This window comes from Macaca mulatta, chromosome 1 (assembly GCF_049350105.2).
Source record: "Macaca mulatta isolate MMU2019108-1 chromosome 1, T2T-MMU8v2.0, whole genome shotgun sequence".
NCBI classification, from domain to species: domain Eukaryota; kingdom Metazoa; phylum Chordata; class Mammalia; order Primates; family Cercopithecidae; genus Macaca; species Macaca mulatta.
The window spans coordinates 20,882,145-20,905,962 of NC_133406.1; the positions used below are offsets into that span (position 1 = coordinate 20,882,145).

The 23,818-nt window shown below is 38.8% G+C and overlaps 1 protein-coding gene and 1 long non-coding RNA gene across 2 annotated transcripts in view; one reads left to right on the forward strand and one right to left on the reverse strand.

Annotated features, from left to right (window-relative positions):
• The window catches only part of RGS5 (regulator of G protein signaling 5), a 55,118-nt gene that overhangs the window by 10,450 nt on the left and 20,850 nt on the right, over window positions 1–23,818 (reverse strand). The window contains 2 exon segments of the mRNA NM_001260517.1: window positions 3,326–3,387; window positions 9,681–9,791. Of these exon segments, the coding sequence (NP_001247446.1) occupies window positions 3,326–3,387; window positions 9,681–9,791 (173 nt within the window).
• LOC106994960 (uncharacterized) overlaps window positions 2,714–23,818 on the forward strand; it is a 52,133-nt gene continuing 31,028 nt past the window's right edge. The window contains exons 1-2 of the long non-coding RNA XR_001441665.3: window positions 2,714–3,255; window positions 4,281–4,371. This is a non-coding gene — a long non-coding RNA (uncharacterized LOC106994960). The remainder of the gene's footprint in view (window positions 3,256–4,280; window positions 4,372–23,818) is intronic.

The following is a 23,818-nucleotide window of genomic DNA, read 5'->3' on the forward strand; positions in this document are numbered from 1 at the left end:
TCTTTTCCATGAGGCTGTTCATTCTTCGAGTTCAAGGTTTGAGTTTCACCTGTTTGCTCCTCTTTTGCATCCCACCTCCCAGTCTAAATCTGCACACCTAACATTTAATAGAGGTTCCCACAGAAATAAGACACATTCAGGGAAGCATTTCCTTCCAAGTGACAGAGTCAAACAACACTAACTTTAAAAAAAGTAATTTATGGATTTTGCTGTTATTATAGCATTTTATTTCATGGGCAAGTTGCCTAATCCCCCTTAATCTCAATTTCATTTTCTGAAAACTAGGGATTGTGATGGCACTCAAATCCTAAAATTATTGCAATCATTAAATTAACTAACATATGCAAAGTGCTTAGAACAGTGCTTGGCACATGATGAATAATAAGTGTTGGCTATTGCTTTTATTATTATAATAATTATTTTCAAGGAAATTATGGTTGCCCATGAGGAAGATAATGACAAAAATGAGGCAGAAATGAGAAGGAAGAAAACCAAAGAGAAAGAAGCAAAAGGGTAGTGCAAAGATAGAAACAAAAAGATGTGTCTGGATCCAGGCTCCTTCAATCCCCATGGACAAATAAATCGCAAGGGTGTCTCAGGGAGAGCTCTGACCTTCTGGAACTCCTCGGGAAGGGAGATTCACATAAAAACTTTGCTGCTTTTGGCTTGTTTCATTCTTCTCTGCTCTTAAAAATGGTTATGTGGGGAACTATTAAATGTCACTGTCTTATTTAAACTCCCATGTGCAATCTATTTTTGTGTTTGAAGAACAACACACTGTTTATATACCCCACGTGCCTACAAAATGAAAACAGATGGTGCCACCTAAAGAATTGAAGGCAAAACATGTAGGAAGTTGATGTACTTTCAGAACATACTCACACATACTGGATGACTAAAATTTACTTTAAAAATGAAGGAAGGTGAGAAGAATCTTGTTAGAAGAGATTGAGTAGCAACTTAACTGTCTTATAATTTTTAGAAGCTTGGTACCAATTAACTTCATTTTCACTCAGTAAAAATTAAGAAAGATGTGAAAATAAGGAATTCTTGGTGAACTATTTAACATACCAACTGTGAAAGTCAATATCGTACATTAACCTCACAATGCCAAATTTCCCTTATAAATTGACAAAGATGCTATTACTCCTCAAGGTTAAATGGTTTAAATTTATCAAATCAAACATGCAAAAACAGATTGTGAAGTGGTTTGTCTTTATTTGTTTTTATAGCAACAGGGTCTCTCTCTGTGGCCCAGGCTGGAGTGCAGTGGTATGATCCTGGGCTCAAGCCATCTTCCTGTCTCACACCTGGCTAATTTTCTTTTCTTTTCATTTCTTTTCTTTTCTTCTCTTCTTTTCTTTTCCTTTCTTTTCTTTTTGAGATGGGGTCTTTTTATGTTGCCCAAACTGGTCTCAAACTCCTGGCTTCAAGCAATCCTCCTGCTGCAGTCTTCCAAAGTGCTAGGATTACAGGTATGAGCCACTGCACTTGGCCCCAATTGTGCAGTTTTAAATACATATATGTCCCAAATGTATCTTTCTTCATTACCTGTTTTGCATCAGCCACAGCTAATGTTGGGTAATTTCTGATTATAGACTACTAGTTTTTGTGGATTCAAATAAGAACTTCCCATAAGAACTGATTTGTCTGCTAACTCTCAGGTTTATTGACAATAGCAATAAATACCTGTGCTCAGAGTACTAGTATTCATAATTTATCAATAGGTCAACTGTCAATCTGCTATTGGCCAAGAAACCACTGGGACAAGATAATAAGTCCATTAATAAACATAAATATTATTCTACTAGTTGACCTTGTGGGATTTTTAGGTCCAAGAAGCAAAATGAATTAGTTCATTCACTTATTCACTACATAAATATTCACCAAACCTCTTACATGTGTCAGGGCAGGGTACTTTGTTTAGCATAAGAAAAAAAGAGAGAGAATCAGAAATGAATAAGCTAGAGAAAGTTCCAAATTAGAGACTGTGGTGTTCTGTCTCCAGAAATAAAAGATTAATTGTATTGCAGGTAAGCAGAAAAGCTTATGACACCAAAAGCAAGACATAAGGAATGTTCATATACAATTCAACATATATTCTTTGTCATCTATTCTGTGCCCACTAATCATAATGGTCTTGTGAAAAATATTTTGTAATTCCTTATTTTTGCAAAGCATGTAACAAAGTTCTATATTCCATTCTTGTTATAAAGATGGAGAAATATAGGTGGGGTATTTTAAATTGACTCATACTTTTAGAGTGAATTATTCAACAAATATTTGTTTTCCCTATACTATATACTTCCTGTTGTGAAACTATCTACATGAAAAAGACTAACTCTTGCCCGTTGGTGAGTTTATAACCTATCATAGAAGGGAGCCAGCTATGAACAGAACACAAGGCAACAAGTATTAAGTGGCATAAAAGATGTGCAGACAAATGACTTTGGAAGTTCAGAGGGTGGATAAATTGTTCTGGATGGTCAAGGAACACTAGGCATTTCTTATTTGAATTATCTATTATAGGAGAGGGAGAATTTGAAGAGAGAGAGATATGAGTAAAAGATATTCCAGTCAAGGGGACTATATGGAGAAATCCTGTATGGAACAGAGAACTGTTCAATTTGCCTACAAACCAGCCATATAGTCGTGGTGATCTTGAACATCAGAAATTTGAACTTGGTACTGTAAGTCATGGGAATCAGTAAGGATTTTGGATTGGGGAAAGGCACCTAGTTCTTATTGATGCACTGGTATTAGCTTGGAAAAGAGTCTGCACTGATCATCACCTTTGTCATTTCTTGAATGAAGATGTAAGAAGCATGGTGCCAGAAGAGGAAACTGAGGCTGGGGGAGATAACAACCCATGTCAGGTCACAAGAGCAGTTGACTGTATAATAGTTTGAACTAGGATGACTTGAACTCATGACTTGTTAGCGATCTTTACACTGTTATATATGATCTTTATTAATTTATTATGAAGCTAAGTCAGAAAACGTAGTTTCTCTATTTTACTGATGAGAATGTTGAGGAGGTCAAGCCATGTGTTCCGGCTCACGCAAGTAAGCAGGACAGATGGGAACACAATTGCAATCATGAGTCTTCAGAACACCTTATGTTCACATTCCCCCATAGTGCCACAGACCCTCCTTTTCTTGTGAACTGGATAATCACATACCCGCAGCCCCCTTCCCTTATTGATACCACCTTCAAAAATTGAAGAAGTGTCAAAATTGGGGAAGAATAACACAGGTAACACAAAAGTGTTTTTTGTTTCTGTCCCAAACTTGACCTTTATTTAAAAAAAAAAAAGGAAACTTACAGTTGTTCTGCAGGAGTTTGTCCAGGGAATCACGCCACTGCAGGGCCTCGTCCAGCGAGGGTCTACATCAATTATAAGGAGAGAAAAGGGGTATGGCATAAGTAGGCATTGAAGCACATGTACCAGCAATAACTACTTCCTGTTTCTCTCAGATGGAAATGACATGACTGCTGGTCTATCCTCAGGATAAGGAAGTTTGAGTTATTTTCTCTCTAACAATTGGGTTTGATGAGCTGGGTTTGCTTTCATACATCTTTATTGCATATCTTCATCTTCTTTGAACATTTTGGTTAGGTCTTTCCCTTTTTAAAAGTAGAGTTTGTTTGACATTAAGTTGTGTCTTGATATTCTTTTTTAAAATATTCTCTCTTTTTTTTTGTTTTCTTTCTATTTTGATTCATTCCTATTTTCTCCTTCTGGTTTTCTTGAATTGATATTCTTATATATCCCATGAAAGTTGTTACAATTGTGGTCTTTTTTCCAAATATAACTTCATGAAATCTAGTTGTCCCATTACAGAGATTGAACTCCTGTTTTCTGCCTCACCAATACTGCATGTTAACCAACTAACTGAATCAGCAGGGGGCATTGGGGTTCCATATCCACATCCCAAAGCCGTCTAATTAAGGCTAGTGGAAGATATGAGTGTATAATACTTTCCTTATGTTGGGATTGTGATCATAGCAAATTTATATGTTAAAAAACGTAGGTGCATTTTTCCTACCCACTTAGAACAGGATCAGACTTTTTAAAAAAGATTTACTCTGTCTAATTAAAAAAAAGTGGTTAATATATCCTGAATTGGAATGTTACACACAAATGTTCGAGATGCTGACTCAAAAGGAGAAGGTTATAGCCAACATATAATTTCTCCTTAGGCTGTTTCTATTTTAACATTTATGTATGCAGAAACCCTGCAGCTATTTCATCTCAACCACCAATTTTTCTCTCACAGCAGGATGTGTCAAGTGGAGCTGGTATTGTCTGGGAAAAATGGCTGACTGCACACTCTTCGGCTCACCCGGCTCGAACTCTTGCATTATGATGTGAATTCTTCATTGTCAAAGCAAAACAGACTGACAAAGCATTTACTAGAATAGTAAGGCCAATTCAGGTGTTTTTCCTAAACTGGAATTTCCTTAGCTCTTAATTTGTTTATCAATTGGCCAGGCAATCAAAAAAAATTCCTACTTCTAGTTTTTATACAATGATATTTCAGGGCGGGTTAGTTATTCAGATTAGTAGCTTTGGTTGATATGACAGTTGCTTGTTCTACTTTTCATTTTGCTGTCCCAGATGCAGAATCAGCCTCACTTTATTTATGTAAGGAATCCAAGACGGCAGTAGGTTTGGGCTAAAGTATTATGAATAATCCCTTTACTTCTCTATTCCTCACTGCAGAACATGCATAGGTTTTGAGTCCTGATTATATGATTTTTCATAAAATTTTATGTGTTCACTCTTTGCAAGTTAAACTTGCCAAATTGAGGGTAACAAACCTGGTGAAATAATCTTGGGTGGTTTCTGTTTTCCTGGCTAGAAACACAGGCATCATAGATGGAAAACATACTAATGCCTCAGAAATTTATTTCTGACACATGAGCTACCCATCCCTCTTCCCATTTCCTCTGGCTAGTATAAAGGATCACACGAAGAAAAAAATGGCAGGAACGGGGTGATTATAAGTATGTCTCTATAGCATTCTGGTTCATTTTATTTCTAACCAGAAAAGGACCTGTCTACTAGAGGTCAATAACTCATCTTGGCTCTTTTATATTACTGCAGGTGGAGAACTGTTTTATGTGCATATTATTTCATACCTACATGTTTAGCACAAGGTCTTACACATCTTATATTCTTCACTATAGTAGGTTCAATGTTTTGCACATAATAGACACCCACCAAGTCCCTATTCATTGTTCACAGAAGCGGCAGGATATTAAATTATTAGACGAAAGAAAGTAGCTCAGAGCAAGAGGAAGGCTGGTTTACTCACAGGATCTCCTGATTTTATAAATATTCTCATTAAATAAAATCACTTTCCTGCCCCACTTTTCCTCTGGTTAGTATAGAGGAGCAAAGGAAGAAGAAATGACATGAGCAGGTGCACCAAACTTAAGCATGTTATCCAATCTGATTTGTCCCAAATGGTCTTGTTGGAACCAGGCTAATGGTCAATAACAGCAGCACATCACAGCCAAGATTAAATTCCTGAAAAGGAAATGTGCAGAGCCTGCTTAGGGGTGAAATTGGTTCAAATTGATTTAAGGGCACAGTCAAGTAGGACACATCCCCCACAGCATGAAGCCCAGTGTTTTGATTACCAGCCTAGGAGTTAACAGAGGTTCATCCTGTCCTTATTCTCAGAATTTGCGAGTCCTCATTAGGTCTGACTTCATTGGAAACAAGATAGATGCAGATCTAAATGGCCAATAAATGTCCTGGTTTGCAAGGTCATAGCTGACCACAGAGGATGGGTATGGAGTTTCTGTGTGTGGGAGTGTGGGGGAGAGAGAGGAAGCTATTTCAAATGAAACTCAAAATAAACATTTATAGAGATGATTAACCACATGTTTTATAATGCCTAGTGTAAATGCCACCTGGCCCAGGAAGTGGCCATCTCTGCTGGAAGCACTGTCTCTCTTTTTGCTCTACTCTTACTGCTTTTACTCACTGAATCTCTCACATGGCAATGATGCACTCACTGCGAAAGGGTATAGGTTGTCATGCACAGAGAACTTTTCCCATTCCACCCTATCCCATGGTGTATCAATCCACCTTGCAATAAATGTGTGTCAGACTAATAAGTAAATGAATGACGGTTTTGTCCTGAGTTAGCCTGGTTTATGAAAGCCACAAATAACCCCAAACTCAGATTTTAATGACCAGTCCCATGAACCATTATTACTGCTATTGGCAATGCTGGCACTTACTAGCTATAACCTCAAGTGCCTGTGGTGGGTTTTTTGTTTGTTTTTGGTTTTTGTTTTGTTTTGATTTTTAATCGGTGCAGTGCCTGGCACATACTTAAATGTCTTAAAAATGTTCTTACACATTGATGCTCTTAACAAGGAAAAGAAAATTCAAGTTATTTACTGTGAATTAGATGTCCCCTCTCCCTTCCTGCCTGACAGTGCAGGCTGCTCATGACCAGGCTCAAGTTTATGAGCATTTATTGAGCCCTTACCTGATACCCAGTGGTGACCTGGCCACCATGGTTGGGCATACAGACTTAAGAACAAGTAAAACATGTCACTTTTTGACATCCATATGCAGACCTAAAATTGTGCATAGATCCTTAGTCTTCACAACCAGGCTCACTCTAACCAGGTGAGCGTATGCAGGACAACTTTCTGTAACTGTTTGCCACTAGCACAGGCTAGGTACTGTTTATGTGTGGAGGTCATTCTTTAGTATAAAATGATCACTACAACAATAAACCAGAAAAAGGGGTTAAAAATTGCTGACATAGGCAGGGGAAAGGGGGACATTTATAATATAAAATAAACTACCTGAATATCTATATCAGCTCCTAACATTTTACAATTGATGATATTGTAAGCCATGATAACAGTTATCACAAACTAAACCTATGTGGTTGATTAATGTTCTCTATTGTTTCTTGGGAGGACCTACAGCAGAGCCTTAAAGAATGCTCACATCCAGAGGGTGAGCAACAGTGGGAGCACTTAGAGAAAGAGAAGGCAGGAGGGGAATGCAGGACTAGAAGTCAAAGAAGAGAGTTTTAAGAGTAGGTCAACTGGGCCGGGCGCGGTGGCTCACGCCTGTAATCCCAGCACTTTGTGAGGCTGAGGCGGGTGGATCACCTGAGGTTGGGAGTTCGAGACCAGCCTGACCAACATGGAGAAACCCGTCTCTGGTAAAAAGTACAAAATTAGCCGGGTGTGGTGGCGCATGTCTGTAATCCCAGCTACTCGGAAGGCTGAGGCAGGAGAATCGCTTGAACCCAGGAGGCAGAGGTTGCAGTGAGCCAAGATCGCGCCATTGCACTCCAGCCTGGGTGAAACAGTGAACTCCGTCTCAAAAAAAAAAAAAAGAGTAGGTCAACTGGTGAGCCATCAAATGCTGCAGACAAGTCACAGATGGGGCCTTAGTTCGGGTGAGGTAGTAAGGTCAAAGCTGGATAATAAGGAGATACAGAAAAGACTGAAAGCCATGAGTACAGACTTCTCTTTCTACAGTTAGCCAATGAAAGTAAGAGAAAGGTAGAGAAGCAGAAAGAGAGAAAGGCGGGGAGAGAGTTTTTCAGCATGGGACGTGGGTACCTGTTTGCTCCTAGGGAAATAGGGTCCACAGAGCAAAAGGGCAACTAAAACTGCAAAAAGGGGAACAGAGCTGTCTCTAGGGGCTAGGAATATAAGCACTTATTTCTGTTTTTCTCAATGGTCCATTTTTTTTTAAAAAACGAGAACTCAAAACTACATGTTAAAAAATAGAAAATGCTTTTTAAAAAACAGATTATACTGATGTCAGTAACCCAAAGAATATGAGAGGGGTTAAAAATACCTCCAATCAAGAGAAGAATTATTTTCCCCTCTGAAAGAAGAACGTGAGTTAAAAATACAGAGAAATTTTAAAGTGAGAGAAGAGACAGAGAGATGGAGCTGATGCGGAACACAGTATTTCCTGTCAGATAAATGGCATAGAAAGTTGCCAAACATGAGGAGGTGGGATGGGGTTTATGGATTCAGAAAAGAGTGGGAAACTTTTTTACTGGTCACTGTTGAAAATGCAATGGACACAGAATTATTCTCTAGGGAGATGAAGGAATTTTCCAAAACAATTTAGGCTTCTGGAGGAAGAAAGAGGATGGAAGACAAGAGAAGTAAATAACCCAATAAATGGTCAGCCCCAGGGTTTCTTCCAAAACAGCTTCTCTCTGAATCCCTTTTAACCCCAACAGTTTAAGGGTCTACGTGAATGTTAAAGTAGAGATTTAAAGCAGGAAACGTAGTACTCTATTTTTTTAAAGTTAATTCCAACAGATCAATAAATTGTCACGTTGTTTACTTCAAAATAGATGTTTTGATCTGGTGCTGCTATGAAATGTGGTTCTTATTCTCCACTACCGCTCGGTGCCTGCTGCTCCACACTGAATTACCTTCTCCTTTTCAAATGCAGAAAACTCAATTATGCCTCATTTCCTGTTTAGAATCACTTTGAAGTAATAAAAAAAAAAATGGAAAAAGATTAAAAAAAGAAAAAGAATAACTCATCTCTTTATCTCCCAATCAATCCAGCTACATTAAGTTGAGGTCATTTGGACAAAGGATAGGCTGGCCAATTTACACAAATATTCCATTTAAAAAGAGAAATGGAGGTTAAAGAGACTAATATATTTTTACCACACTTCTGTGATATCCTCAAAGCTCTAAGATAGCAGAGTGAAGGAATTTGAATGCCTTGGCCTTTTCTTCTTCCCATTTTCCTTTCTTGATTTTCCTGGGTATCTCTGTTTTAATGGGAAGATGGAGTGTATCTGTCTAGGTAGCGACAGCCTCTGCAGCTAGCAGGGATGATAACGAACAATGGGAATGCTGGGAGTCATGTTCCTGAGTGAAAACAGGGCCAACGCACACCGTAAGACCTGGATTCACTGCCATAACATCATGACTCTTTAGAAGTAATAGCTCCCTAGGATGCCTGAATTGACAGGAGGAATATGTAGGGAGAGGAGAATGGGGATGAGGGAGGACTGCAGAAATCCAATCAAGAATATGAATTTATGAATTGGGAAAAATACCTGGTGTACATTAAATAGAAATAGCTAGTCAAGTGTTCATTCTTCACGTAAGTAACAGACTTTGTTCCTCTGTTAGACCTTGAGGGGCACCATCTTGGAGAAGAAATGATAAGGCTGAAATTGTCTGCCTTGTCCTTATATCTTCCTGAGGGAAATGTTCTCACATCCTCCTGCTGAGGAAGCAGCTTTAGATGGTTCATCAGCAGGTAAGCATCCAGGGCTCATAATTAACTGGATCAGGAGTGGTTACCAAGGCAGTAAATGAGCAGGTATTTTTACCACACTGCAGTAGTGGCTGGTATCATTTTATAAGTATGGTCTGTCTGTTTTATAAGTATGTCTGTCTCTCAAAAATAAGGCAGAGTCTTATCTTTTATTTTTTAAGTATTCTGCCTGTATTCAATAAGATGCTCCAGACATGAGATAGTTAAGAAAAAAAAGAGCTTATTTGCAAACCAATGCTCTGAGGGCTCTTATGATCCTTAATGAGTAATTGAAGGGGGGTAATTCTACAGATGAGGAATGGTGCTAAACACTTGAAAAATAGCCATCCTCTGGAGGAAATGAGTGGAATCCACATTCATGACTCACTTATGGGTCTTGGCTGGTTTCTCCGGCTTCTCATTGTAGGGAATGACAATGTCACCAACTGAGTCTGGCTTCTGGAGGAGAATTCCCAACTTGATCTTAATCTCCTTGGCCCTGAAAGAAGAGACACAGGGGAAATGAGGACACCACATGTGCATACAGATTTTAAAAAAAGATTTCTTCCTGTGTCAGAGAAACAAAAATGAACAAAATCCCATTTCACTTGTGTTTTTCTTGTGGCAGAAAGAATACTAATGCAGAAATTAGAATATGTAAGTTCTAATAAATAGCATTTACCAAGCTCTTAGTATGTCCTTCATTAATTTGCACTACATTTTAATCCTCATTATTGCTTTATATGTGTTCTCTCATTTTATATCTGCAGATACTATAGTATTATTTCCATTTTGCAGATGAGGTCACCGAATGAAAGGAGTTTAAATAACTTAAGATAACCAGCCAGTATTTGGTGGAGACAGATGTGAGCCCAAGCTGTCTGATGCTAGAGTTCCCAGGTAGAACTCCTCATGCATTGCCTGCTAGTCTTCTGAGGGCTCTGGTCCTCACTATTATTAGATATATGACATTTGGAAAAAATCATCACTTTTTACTGCCAGACTTCAGTTCCCTCATCTGTAAAATAATGAAGTTATTCATCATTTTAGATGTTTTTTGAGCCATTTCCAGCTATAAGATTAAATAATTCTACTTGATTATTTATTTCTCCATAAAATTTTTGTTTCCAACTCCTTATCCATTGTTCCCTATGGCTGTCTATCTTATGTGCAGTGAACCTTGATAAATGAGTTCTAATTGCCAAACGACAAACTACAGCAGAATTTACTACTTCTTTGTATCTTCAGTATTTTAGTGAGTAGATATGGTCAGAATTCTGGGTACTCCTCCATCACAGGATGCAACTATTTTCATGCTCAGCTTTAAAACTAACCTAATCTATCCATCACTTTATCATAATTCTAAACTGGAAAAGCACCAGGCAAATCTTAAATATTAATCCATAGGACAAGCTGTTGAATATTGGGAGACCCAAAAAGCTACCCTTTCCCGGTCACCTTAGCACTTGCTTACCCATGCTTTTAAGAGATGGTTCATCATATTGCATTATGGTCATTGACTTACATTTCTATTTCTCAACTTGGATATGAGAACTTTTTGATGGTAGGAATTTAGTTTTAAATACCTTTTAACCCCTGTGCCTAGCACAATGCTTGGCAACATAGTAGACATTTAAAAATATTTGCCAAAGTGAACTAAAACATCTTGATTTTGTTCCTTACAAATCTGCTAACATTTACCTCTCAGTCAATGCTAATCATAACCAAAGTCTTAAAAAGATGTGGTGAAGTTCACATGGTGGCCAAATAGGATTTTACTATTGTATACATACTTTCCTCATTTGTTCACAGAGATTGTTCACTTACTGATTTACTCATTGGTCATGTTTACTGTGTCGGGCAGTATGCAGTAAATATACAAACACCATTAGGTTTGCTCCTTGCTTTCAAGGTACTTTTAGCCTGGAGAGGTCTTAGATGTGGAAACAGTCACAAACAGGTGCTTAAAGACAGACTGTCCAGAAAGCAGCAGGGCTCTGGCAGAGGAGCACAAGTGTCCACAAGGGCAAATCAGGGGGAACTTCTCAGAGGAGGCAAAGGAGGCAAAAGAGGAGGCAGTGATGAGGCAATTTAAGTAAATGCCTAAGATTCGCAGTTATGGATATTAGGAAGAAAAATGTAAGGAGACCTACTTTAGTAACTTATAAAAACCCCACAAGTACCTAATTATCATAACATATTTTCCTTTAGGCTAGTAAATATGGTTTTGAAAACTATGTTTTAGGAGTAGTCATCTCTACAGCGTCATTTCCTTTTCATTTCATTCTGCTTTCATTCTTTCCCTAAGACCCTCTCACTGACTAAAGCCAACTCAGGTCCCACAGTACCTCAGATCAAGCTCAGCATGACATCAGGGTAAAAATTGGGACTGTTCTGCAGAGGGAGCTTATATAACACTGTGAATTAGATTAAGTGTCGCTTTAATTCCAGGCGTTGCAAATTACTTAAATTATCTAATGTTTAGTTCTTTTGCCTAGAAATCGGGACTGATAAAATAGTATATCCTAAGACTTGTTGAGATGATTAAATATATGAATGCATATGAGTCACTTAGCACAGCATTTGGCATAGAATACGGCTTCTTCAAAGTTAGTTCTAACTACACAATCATTTTTCCAACCCACCACCCATGTTCCCTAGCTTCGAACATTACATTGAAACATACAAAAAATTCCCTGCAAGTTACTAAGGAGTTACTACACCCACAACCTTCTATATTCTACCTCTGGGGACAAGAATTGCCAATTTTATATTTATCTGAAAAATGAAGAAAACATTAAGTGGGGAGGAGAAATGCATGCAATATTTTTGGCTGCCCTCTGCTGGCTAACGTGCAGTATTACAGTCAGAGATACAAGGTGCACTAGGACACAATATTCCACCCAGTCCGTGAAAAACTTCAGCCATAATCACGTCCTCCTGGCTCCATAGGTCCCTCCCTTCCTGTACATCTGTGGAATGCATGCTGCAACTCTTTGCAGTTTCAGCCTTGACCCAGTAGTCCACTCACCAATATTTAGATGACAATGATGTAATGAAAGTCTCTCATGTTTAGGTTTCTGTTCGGTTGGTCCTTTTGGTTTTAACTTTATCCCCCCTCTCAACTTTATTTACATTTTTTTTCTATCTCTTGCTCCATTTGAACTTTTTGCTTTTGTAAAAGGCAGAAACATATTTGTGTTTGATTTCCTGATGCAAGAATAATAATTGGAGATTAAGGGATAATTAGAACAAAGAAATTGAAAGTATGTAAAAGAGTTATTAGTTACTTAATTCATTGATTCCTTACTGATTTACTCATTGGTCATGTTTACTGTGTCTGGCAGTATGCAGTAAATATACAAACATCATTAGGTTTGCTCCTTGCTTTTAAGGTGCTTTTAACCTGGAGAGGTCTTACATGTGGAAACAATCACAAACAGGTACTTAAGGACAGACTGTCCAGAAAGCAGCAGAGCTCTGGTGGAGGAGCACCAGTGTCCACAAGGGCAAATCAGGGGAACTTCTCAGAGGAGGCAAAGGTGGAACTAGAGAATGAGTAGCAGTCAGTCAGTTGGGCTAGAAAAGAATGACCTTTCCAGACAGAAGGGTGGGTGCGTGTTATTTGAAGGGATGTAAAAGTAGTCTGTACTGCAAAAGGGTGAAACGTGAGAGAGCAGAAAGCCAATTAAATGAACTTACTCTGTCTCCCTTCTAGATAGAGGGATGGATGTTGGAGGGACCTCTATATAGGACCTAGCTTGCAGTAAAGTTGGTATGAAAACAAACAAGAGATAAAACTATAGAAAGGTGCCTTTCAAAGACTCTGTATGTAAAGAAGTGGCATCCTATCATATGAACTCAATGTATCTCACATTTTCTTTTACTATTTCAGGATGCACCTTCTGTGAAAACACCATTTATAAATGGTAGTTACATGCTCAAGACATGCCACAAAATCCTTTTAAAACCAGGATGAATCAGAGCCCTACTACTATTTTATCTATATCACTGCTTAAATAGAGTATTTCTGTGGAATGATCTAGAAATCAACTATCATTTACAACATTGCCTAGAGAAAATCATATTCCATTTCCTCAGAGCAGACAAACATACCAGAACATCAGGTTACTCTTTTCCTCATATTTGCCCTGGAGATGTAAGGGAGAAAAGATATTCAGTGCTTTGGAAAACACTTCTTTCTACGGCTTCAATTTCTGGCTTGGTATAGGCTCAAGTATAGAGCATTACAAAGTTAAGAGTATTTAAGTTGTGAAGTCCATTAAATTTAATTAAGAGTTCGTTATTCAGGGAATGAATAGTATTATTGCATTTCTGCTCATACAACAGTAAAGTTTAAAGGCCGAGGAGTTAACAAATGCTGAAGTTCAAACCACTTTAAACATTGCACTCTTTTCACAAGACTAAATAATGTTAGATTTGTTTCTCTTCTCAAGAATTCCTGGAATATTATTTCATTCCCCTTTCCCTTTCCTCCCTACCATAGCCTCACAAACATATGAAAATGAAACAAACCAAATGAAAAATTCAAACAAAACAATAGCGCCAGCCTACCAAACTATTTTCCCTTTATAGATAAACTTGAATGTATCTGACATTAACTTAACATCAAAAACAACACTATCCAGAGAAGATAATTTTCTAACTTGTTTACAATTTCATGCTCGGTCTCAGGCTCTCTTTGACTGCACCCTAGACATTTTTTCCTGGCCACATTACGTTAATGCTAGTTAACAAGAAGCTATTTTTATCTCCTCTCATCTCTCCTCCTCCTGTTATTCCGTTGTTTTACAAAGAAAAACTTGTTTTGAAATAAAATCAATTGAAAATGCTTGAGTAAAAGTTTAATTAAAGGCTCAGAGGAAGATAATTCTTTGTCTAGATGACTCACACTAGTGATTTCAAACTGAAAATTATTTGAATAATTGTGGGGCTGTGCAATTTTAAATCTGCTCCCTGTGTGGGTATGCTGCCTGGCTGGGAAGTCATAATTCAAAAGGCCACGGACCACCTCAGTCCTTCCTGCTAGTGCGTGAATTTAGTGGGTTATCACCTTAAGATGCATAAGTGTGGAAAACAGGCACAAGCAATCACTAAAAACAGAAACATAGTTAAATTTTGAGAAATATATTCCACCAGAATGTGTGAAGAACCAATTATATATAAAGTCTTATACTAGGTGTTTCAAGGGTTACCGAGTTGTTTCTCACTTCAGAGCCACTTGGAACAATTGAATATAAAACACATACATGTAAACTGTATAGCAGATATTTTTCCAGTCATTGATGAAGGTAGGTGGAGTATAAAAACAAAAGAACACAGGCCGGGCACAGTCACTCATGCCTGTAATCCCAGCACTTTGGGAGGCTGAGGAGGTTGGATCATGAGGTCAGGCATTCAAGACCAGCCTGGCCAAGACAGTGAAACCCCATCTCTACCGAAAATACAAAAAAAGTAGCCAAGCGTGGTGGCAGGTGCCTGTAATCCCAGCTACTTGGGAAGCTGAGGCAGAGAATTGCTTGAACCCAGGAGGCGGAGGTTGCAGTAAGCCAAGATCGTGCCACTGCACTCCAGCCTGGACAACAGAGTGAGACTCTGTCTCTAAATGAATAAATAAAAGAACATAGACTCTAACCTCAAGGAGCCCTAACTTCCCAATGTGCAATGGGAGACACTATATACCTAAAAACTGCTCCTAATATATTCTCAGAGCCCTCTGAATTTTTCATTCATGGCATTTTTTGATTTGCATTTATATCTCCATATGTATATGTATATGCGAATATTGTCTATCGTTCCCATAAAAGTGTCAGGTCCCCAAGAGCAGAGTGAACATCTGTTTAGTTCACAATTACAGCTTCAGCACTTAGCACAGAGCCTGGCATTTAATAGCATTCAATAAAGATTTGCCATGTAAATTGATGATTGAGCAAATGAATGAATGAACTGAATTGCTAGGTTATAGTAAAGCTGCATTTTGGGGTGGAGTAGGTGAAATATTGGAGTGCAGCTTAGAATGAGTCACTGAGGACTAAGATGTCTCTAATTTGCTAACTGGACAGAGGTAACACCATTAAGTGACTATAAGCACTATAAAGTAAGTGAATTCAATTTCTGTCCTTGAAAGAGATTGAGAATGGTCAAGTGGGGCATTTAGTTCCTCATATTATATAGGACATATGCTAATGAGAAGAGGCAGGGAGGATAATTGCAATCACTAGCAATCTGAAAAGAATCAATTATGAGACCATAATTTTTCAGGATATAAAAGAAACAGAAGTAGCCCTGGGGCATAGGTTATTCCTGTGGTTGAAAGACTTTTAGCAATCACAAACAGGTTTCGCTGTAGACGCCAGACAAATGTCAGGAAAGAGAAGGAAGAAGAGATGGAGGAAAGTTGAGAAGCATAAGGCAAGATTTTTACAACACATTTCCAAAAGAGGTGTCCTAACGGGATAATCCCGTTTAAATTCAGTGCAATTTAAATCCGCGTCTCAGATGCCCCCTGCTGGCCGTGGGAAGGCGTGAGCTTTAGCAAAGAACTAAGCAGAGAGCAGATCGGTTGCAGGCTGCTTCCTTCTGAAGAAACACAACGAAGCTTCTTTCCACGGACTAAAAAGAACATGTCTGGAACAGATACCCAGGAAAGATAAACACAAGCTTCTAAAACACTCACTAGTCGTCGATGTCTACAGCCGAGAGTAAGGCATTTGCCGGATTGGAGACCAGAGGAGAGGAGCTCCTCTGAGTTCCCTGCAGCTGAGAACTAATCTCAGAGGCAGAACCCAGCAGAAACTGACAGAGGGAAAGGGGCCCAGAGGGTCCCTGCGCGGGCCCGTCAAGAGGGATGCATTTTGTTGAAAGCTGGAAAAGCCTTCTCCCTGGCTGCTCATTTAAAACTTTAGATCAGTGGAGTTTGCTCCTCGTAGGTGGCTCCGAGACAGGGTAATGGATGATCTTGAAAACCCTTAGGGGAAGTATAAGAGTATGATAGTGGAAAGTCAGCTCAGTTCTGGGACTGAAATCTTCAACTTCCCAGGAACCTCAGCATGGCCCCTAAAATCAAGATGGACTCTTAACTGCAGGGAAAGGCAGTGCCGGGTGATTGCGGTGGAAAGAATCTATCGTTTTGGCATCTACCATCTACCCTTTTTCTGAATTAACCTACTTCAATTTGAACTACAGAAAATTCACTCATTGTTTGTGCTTTAACAGCATATGAAAGAGTTTAGTAATGCAGTGTGATATCATGTTAAAACATATTTATTTTCTTACTTGATTTATTTAATTAATATATAATACATGATGGAAAATGACTCTATGGTTAGTTAATATGAAATACTCCTCAGGTGCTCCAAATGATAAAAAGGTGAAGAAAAATGCTAACGAATGTATAGTAGTAGTAGTATTAATTTGTTATGATATGACTTCAGAAATGACAGCTCTGTTTCTAAACACAAGTGAGTCATTCCCTAGCAGTGTTTTAGGCTTTCGCTCATACTAGTAATTACATAATAAGCCCCTTCAAACTATAAGATGGCTGAAAAGATGAAACTGACAATGTCATTTGTGTCAAATATATTCACAGAAAAAACGTTTATCTATTATACCCTTTCAACTCTTGATATGTTCGAACGTTTCCCTTCAGCAGATTGTCTTAATAACAACTCTTTTCATTTTTGTGTTCAAGCTGTTACCTCAACTGCCCCAGGTTAACTCATTGTCAGTAAGGGACCATCACAAGTAACCTGCAGTAACAGACTAGGAAGTCTCCCAGGGTTCTTGTTTAAATAAGCTGACTTAATTTCTTAGGACCATGGTGGACACGGAAAAGCCTGTGCAGGCCGGGTGCGGTGGCTCACGCCTGTAATCCCAAAACTTTGGGAGGGCAAGGCAGGTGGATCACCTGAGGTCGGGAGTTCGAGACCAGCCTGACCAATATGGTGAAACTCTGTCTCTACTAAAAATACAAAATTAGCCATGTGTGGTGGTGCATGCCTGCAATCCCAGCTACTCAGGAGTCCGAGGCAGGAGAATCCCTTGAACCCAGGAGACGGAGGTTGCAGTGAGCCGAGATCATGCCATTGCACCCCAGTCTGGGCAAGAAGAGCGAAACTCCATCTCAAAAAAAAAAAGAAAAGAAAAGAAAAAGAAAACCCGGTGCAGCCTCTCCTTTTGTTCATTTATTTATTCAACAAATTTAAAGTATGTTTACTGAACGCCTACCACATGCTGTACACTATGTTCTGATATTTTCAATGAAATAAAAAAAGATAAGGTCCTCTCATTGACTTTATGTTTAAATTGGGCAAGACAGATACAAAACAAGAAATGAAAAACAATGAAATAAGACATTTTAGCTGGTTGTAATCACTACAGTATGACATTATGTATGTCATAGTTAATTCAGCTACTTGCCCTAATCAAGCATTCACATCTCAATGGTGGTCAGCAAGCTCTTTAGAAAGACCATGCTCCAAAGGCGGCTGCTGTAGCTGCCTCAGCTATCCCTATCGAGATCGACATCAGATGCTCTGCCAACTAGCAGAACGCGTGCTAGAAGTGAGTGTTTACACGTAGGCTTCTTCATTAGATAATGGGCTCTCTCCAGTCACAATAATAATATTCAAGTCATTGGGACTGGTGACACTATTGTGGAAACCCTCACCTATTCCATAGAAAGGTTTTAAAAATGTAATTTGCTCTTAACCCTTAGAGATGGCACCTGTGGCTTGATTCCCACATAGTCCTCTATCCAGACATTGATGCTAAGATTTCTTGTTGCCTGATACCAACTAAAGAATCCCAGCTTAGAATATTATTGTATCTGAGCAAACCTTTCATACAAGGTGTAGTCAGGGCAGAAATAACTAGGACTTTATTGAGATTATAGAATAAGTCGCACAAACATTTTACATGAGCTTATTAATAAGTATTTGTCCAAAAAGTATGGCACAGTTGGATTTCATTATACGTAGGGTGGTCTTGCTTTCATAAACCTGGCCCTACTCGTTGGGCATCCTCTTGCTCAGTCACCTGGGGGAGAAACAGACTTTATCTCCCCAGATCCCTGATATATCCAAGTGTGGAGGACCACATGAGGTCACCAGACTTTCATTTAATCATACAGTTCCTGAATCCAGGTGCAAGGACTCCACCCATGATCACGCAGTCACCCCTCTCAATGGCAAACAGGCAGAAAACAAGCGATCTGTAGCAACTCCTAAAGATAATAATAATAGCTTAAATACATATTAATGTATCAGGTGTTAATTCATGTGTTTCTCCACATGTAATTTTTCCTCTTTAAAGACTGTAGCCAGGCATTTCATGCTTTCTTGCCCCTGAGGGAGTTGTGTTGTGACGTCAAAGGCAAATGATAATTGACAAGAGTATCCCATTTTCGTATTTGTTTTCCAGAACCCCCAAATCACTGAGATACGCCAGCTTGTTTCCAGAGAGAAAGACTGAAAGACTACTGTATTTGATGAGTGGTAAAGAAAGAAACAGAAAGCCTGAGCGTGGTGGCTCATGCCTATAATCCCAGCACTTTAGGAGGCCGAGGCAGGTGAATCACCTGAGGTCAGGAATTCAAGACCAGCCTGGACAACATGGTGAAACCCCACATTTCTTTTAAAAATACAAAAAAAAAAAAAAAAAAGCCAGGCGTGATGGTACATGCCTGTAGTCCCAGCTACTGGGGAAGCTGAGGCACAGGAATAGCTTGAACTCAGGAGGCGGAGGTTGCAGTGAATTGAGATGGTGCCACTGCACTTGGGCCTAGAAAACAAAAGGGAGACTCTTGTCTCAAAAAAATTTTTAAAAAACCTAAAAATTTAAAAATAAGTAAATAAATAAGTAAAAGAAGTAGAAAAATAGGGAAAAGAGAGAGAATCCCTGATAAAATGTCAGAGGACAGGGATTTAGGGTTCAGTAACTAATCAAATCCTCATCTTCTCTAGCCACATACACCTTTTCAGGAGTCCATGGAGGTGGTAGGCACACAGAAGGGGACAACTATGTGGTACCCCTAATGAGACTTGATCCTAAGCACCAAGATTCCTACCCTTAGCCAAGATGATACCTAAACCCACACAAGGAGCTCTAGCTTCAAGAGATTATGAAGCTTCAAACAAGAAACTGATGAATAATGATGCATTTACAAATTTTCAAAACCCAGCCAGCTATAAGTGTGAAAGGCCCCTACCCCAACACACGTACATACACACACACGAAGATTGCTTAAACTTAAACAGGAAGTGTTCAGGAGAATTTACCATAAAATGATGATGAAACCATGGAAATTGTGAACAATAAATGTGGTGAAGTTTCCACTACAGAAGAAAAGTCATCAAGAAAAGACTAGCAACGAGTTGTTTTGGATAACTAAGTCATATGACCACCTGGATCTGTCCAAGCAATATCATAAGATACTTTCCAGATCCCCATTCCATTACTACAGTCACAAGTGACATGTTGAATTGTGTTAAATCTTTCCCACACTTGGCAGAGAAAGTGTCCAACTCCCAACCATAGCAAAAATCCTGCCTCAGATTATATAACTGGACGTTTGTAAAGCAAATACTATACATGTTAAAAAGACTGTTCCTAGAGAGAAAGTCAAGTGAAATATTGAACTCTTAGAAAATCCATTTAATACCAAAACTAAACTCTGTTTTCTTAAAGCAAGAGACAGAATAACATAGTGGTAAAGGGCATGGATATTGGAGCCAAACTGCCCAGATTCATCTTACTACATGTGTGACTTTTGGCAAGTTTTAAAACCTTACCTTGCCTTAGTTTTCTCATCTGTAAAATGAAGATAATAATGGTATCTATATCATAAAGTTCTTGTGATTAAGTGAGTTACTATATATGAAACACTAATATTAGTGCCTAGCACATGTACTACGGCACTCCATAAGGGGCAAGGTTTATTATTATTATTACTTACAGAAAGTCCTGTGCCAACAAACGAAAATATCCAGCTTATTATCAGAAAAAAAATGACAGCTGTCAATATAGAACGTAACATAGAGCATAACAATTGGAAATAGAGGAAAAAAACCACAACAGTACAACAGCAAAAGATTTGCCCTTGACTAAACCCTATTATCAACTCAGTCAGTACTTTTCTGGGTGATCTTGAATATGTTATTTGAGCTCTCTTGTTTTCTGTCAAAAAAGAAAAGGAAAAGAAAGAGAAAGGGAGGAAGGAAATCAGTTTAGTGAGAAAACCTCTAATAGCTCCTCCAGCTATAAAAAATTAAGATTTCAAGAGTATCACATTTAATATATTTACTATATAAATGAGAACAATCAAGGACCTGAGGTGTTCAATGCCTTGTGAATGGCACCATGTATTCCTTTTTACTCAACCCTTCTTCCCAATATCCCATTTTATGTAACTATAATATTCTCCTTACTCTCACAATTTATAAACTCTCCAATCTACATTATTTAGACTGTCTTCTTTATTGTCAATAGCTAATCTCTCACAAGTGTTTTTCTGTCTTCCCAGAAAATCCTTTTATTTTTATTTTTTGAGACGGTCTCACTCTGTCGCCCAGGCTGGAGTGCGGTGGCATGATCTTGGCTCACTGCAGCCTCCACCTCCTGGGCTCAACCAATTCTTCCAACTTTTGTATGAATATTTTTTGTAGAGATGGCATTTCACCATGTTTCCCAGTCTGGTCTCAAATGCCTGAACTCAGATGATCCACCCACCTCCGCCTCCTAAAGTGCTGGGATTACAGGCGTGAACCACTGCACCCAGCCAAGGAAATCCTGTTAAATGTGTCCTTGCTTCTTCATACCTACATTTACCACCTTTCTCCAGGTCTGAATTACTGTAACATCCCACCTGCCCATTTCCTTCTTCCTACTGCAGTGCCTTCAGCACTCCCTATCAGACCAGCCTTGCAGAGACAATTTCCTCCTCACCTCTAATGGTTCTCTGTATTAACCACAGTAGTTCTCAACTTCAGTGTGCACCCAAATCACTTGGAGGTCTGGTTAAAACACAGACACTGGGCTTCACCCCAAAGTTTCTTTTTTCCCATCTTTTTTGGGTGTATAAATATATGAGTTTTAACACATGGATTATTGCTACAGTTAGGATACCGAACAGTTCTGTTACCCCCAGAAATTCCCTCATGCTGCCCCTTTATAACAAAGCCCTTACCCTGTCCTTATCCCTAGCAACCACTGATCTGCTCTCCGTCCTTACAGTTTTGTTTTTTCTCATATACATAAGATCATATGGTATGCAACCTTTGCCTCTGGCTTTTCTTCATTCAGGAGGTCTGAGGTGGGGCTGGAGGATTCACATCTCTGGTTCAGGACCACACTTTGAGAACCGCTGATCTACCATATCTACTTCAAACATCACTTTCTTCCTTCTAATATCCTCCATTGCTAACCTTATTTCCCATTATTCTCCACAACCACGTGTACACCTACTCCTGTTGGCCTCCTCAGTATCTCCCAAGCACACCATCTTTTTCTCCCTCCACCTCTATGCCAGTTTAATACTCCAGGACCAGAACAAGTCTCACTCTTTTCTTGAAACCTCTGTAACTACTCCATCCCAGACTGTTTTATCACTTTTCTATTATAAAATCACAAAACAGAGGCAAATTTAAGGGACCTCAGAGAGCTTTTAATTTGCACCTCCCCATTTTAAAAGTGGAAAAACTGAGATTTACAGAAATTAAAAGACGTTTCCAAGTTCTCATGGCCAATAAGTTACAGAGCAAAGAACAGAACGCATTTCTTCTTCTAAAGTTATGGATAGCACGTTTTCAAGCAATGACTCTAGCTTTTTGTAATGTATACCTAAGAGTCCCATATGTATGTACTTCCAGTGAGATAGCAAGCTCCATGAGGATGGGCGCCATGTCTTACTTCCTTGGTCTCCCCAAAGCATCTTAAAAATAACTAAGTATTGTAAAGTTGCTTTAATTCTCAGGATGACATAGATGATAAGACCACAGGTCCACACTGCTTGGGTTTATATTCCAGCTCTTACTTACCAACAGAGTGACACTGGGCAAATTACTAAAATTCCAACCCTTCATTTTTCTATGTAAAAATGGTGATAATAGAATTTCTAACTCATAGATATGTTGTGATGTTAAAGTATGCATTAAGAGGTTTAACATGGAACTTGGTGTATAGTATTATCAATACTCAATAAATGTTACCTATTTTCATTATTGTCACTATCATATTTCTCCTATCCCTATCATCGTATCTCGCATATATGTGTTGATTAATATATGTTAATTGAATTGATGAATGGATAGGCTAGCCTAGGACAGGATGGGATAGGATAGGCTCAACAAAGGTCTATTTGACTAATATTCAAGGTAAACTCCTTTCAGAAGATCTCCACCTCATAATGCAACCAATTCTGATAGCAAAGAGAAGATACACTGCTGGCCTCTTCATTGGGAACTCCTGTGGAGTGACAAAGAAAGCCAGTGTGGAGACCTCCACTGCTGCCTAGTTCAGCTCAATTACATTGTAATATCACCCCCCTGGTGCTGTAATTTTACTTTAGTTTTAAAAAGAGTATTGTTTTTCCCAAGCACTGGCCATTCCCTACTCAAGGATTCCCGTGGAAATTGAGATATTTCCCATGCTTTTCTGGGCTGTCTCTGACATGCTCATCCCTCAGAGTAGGCTACTGGGGGTAAGGAAGGAGACAGTGGAGGGACAAGACCAATAGGACAGAAACAGTTTATTTCCCTTTGACCTTAAATTCCCCCATCTTATTCCAAATGTTGTTGGCAGGATGGCCGGACTTCTGGCAATTCATTTTGGAAGCCAGATAATGAATAGTGGGAAAATTGTCCTCAAGTCAAGGAAGACAGGCATTTATGGTTTATTTTGGTTTCCAAAGGTGGGGGGGTCAGAAGGGATTCCCACGAGAGCTCCTCTGAACACTGCAGTCATCCAAAGCCTTGGAGTGTCTCCATGTCCTTCTGCTTTGAATTATACAGAGGGGCTTTATAGACTGAAAGTTTCTTATTGTACATGGCTCTATTTTAAACTCATTTTATATATCATGAAAATGTAAATGAAAGTGGTAGCAAAAGGTATTGGAGAAGGAGGGAGGGAAAGAAGAGAAAGGTAAAGTTAATTGAGATCTTAATAAACATTAACATGTATTACATCACTTAATAAAACTACAGTTCCCAGAACTTTAATGTGTCCTCTCACAATACATTTACATAAAAGATACAAATTCATTACTGCAAACAACAATACTTAGTCAACATTTATCTTTGCCAGCTTTTTAAAAGAGTTTGCTGAGGAAAATAATAACATAACAATGAGGAATAAGAGGACTGTTTCTGAAACATAGAATTAGATCTCAAACCATTTCTTCTTTCTCCCCCCAAAATTTAACAGCCACTTATTATTCCCAAGATTTCTATTTTCAGGAACAATCTGTTTACTGATTCATGCATTCAATTCATTTCTGTATTCATTTACTTG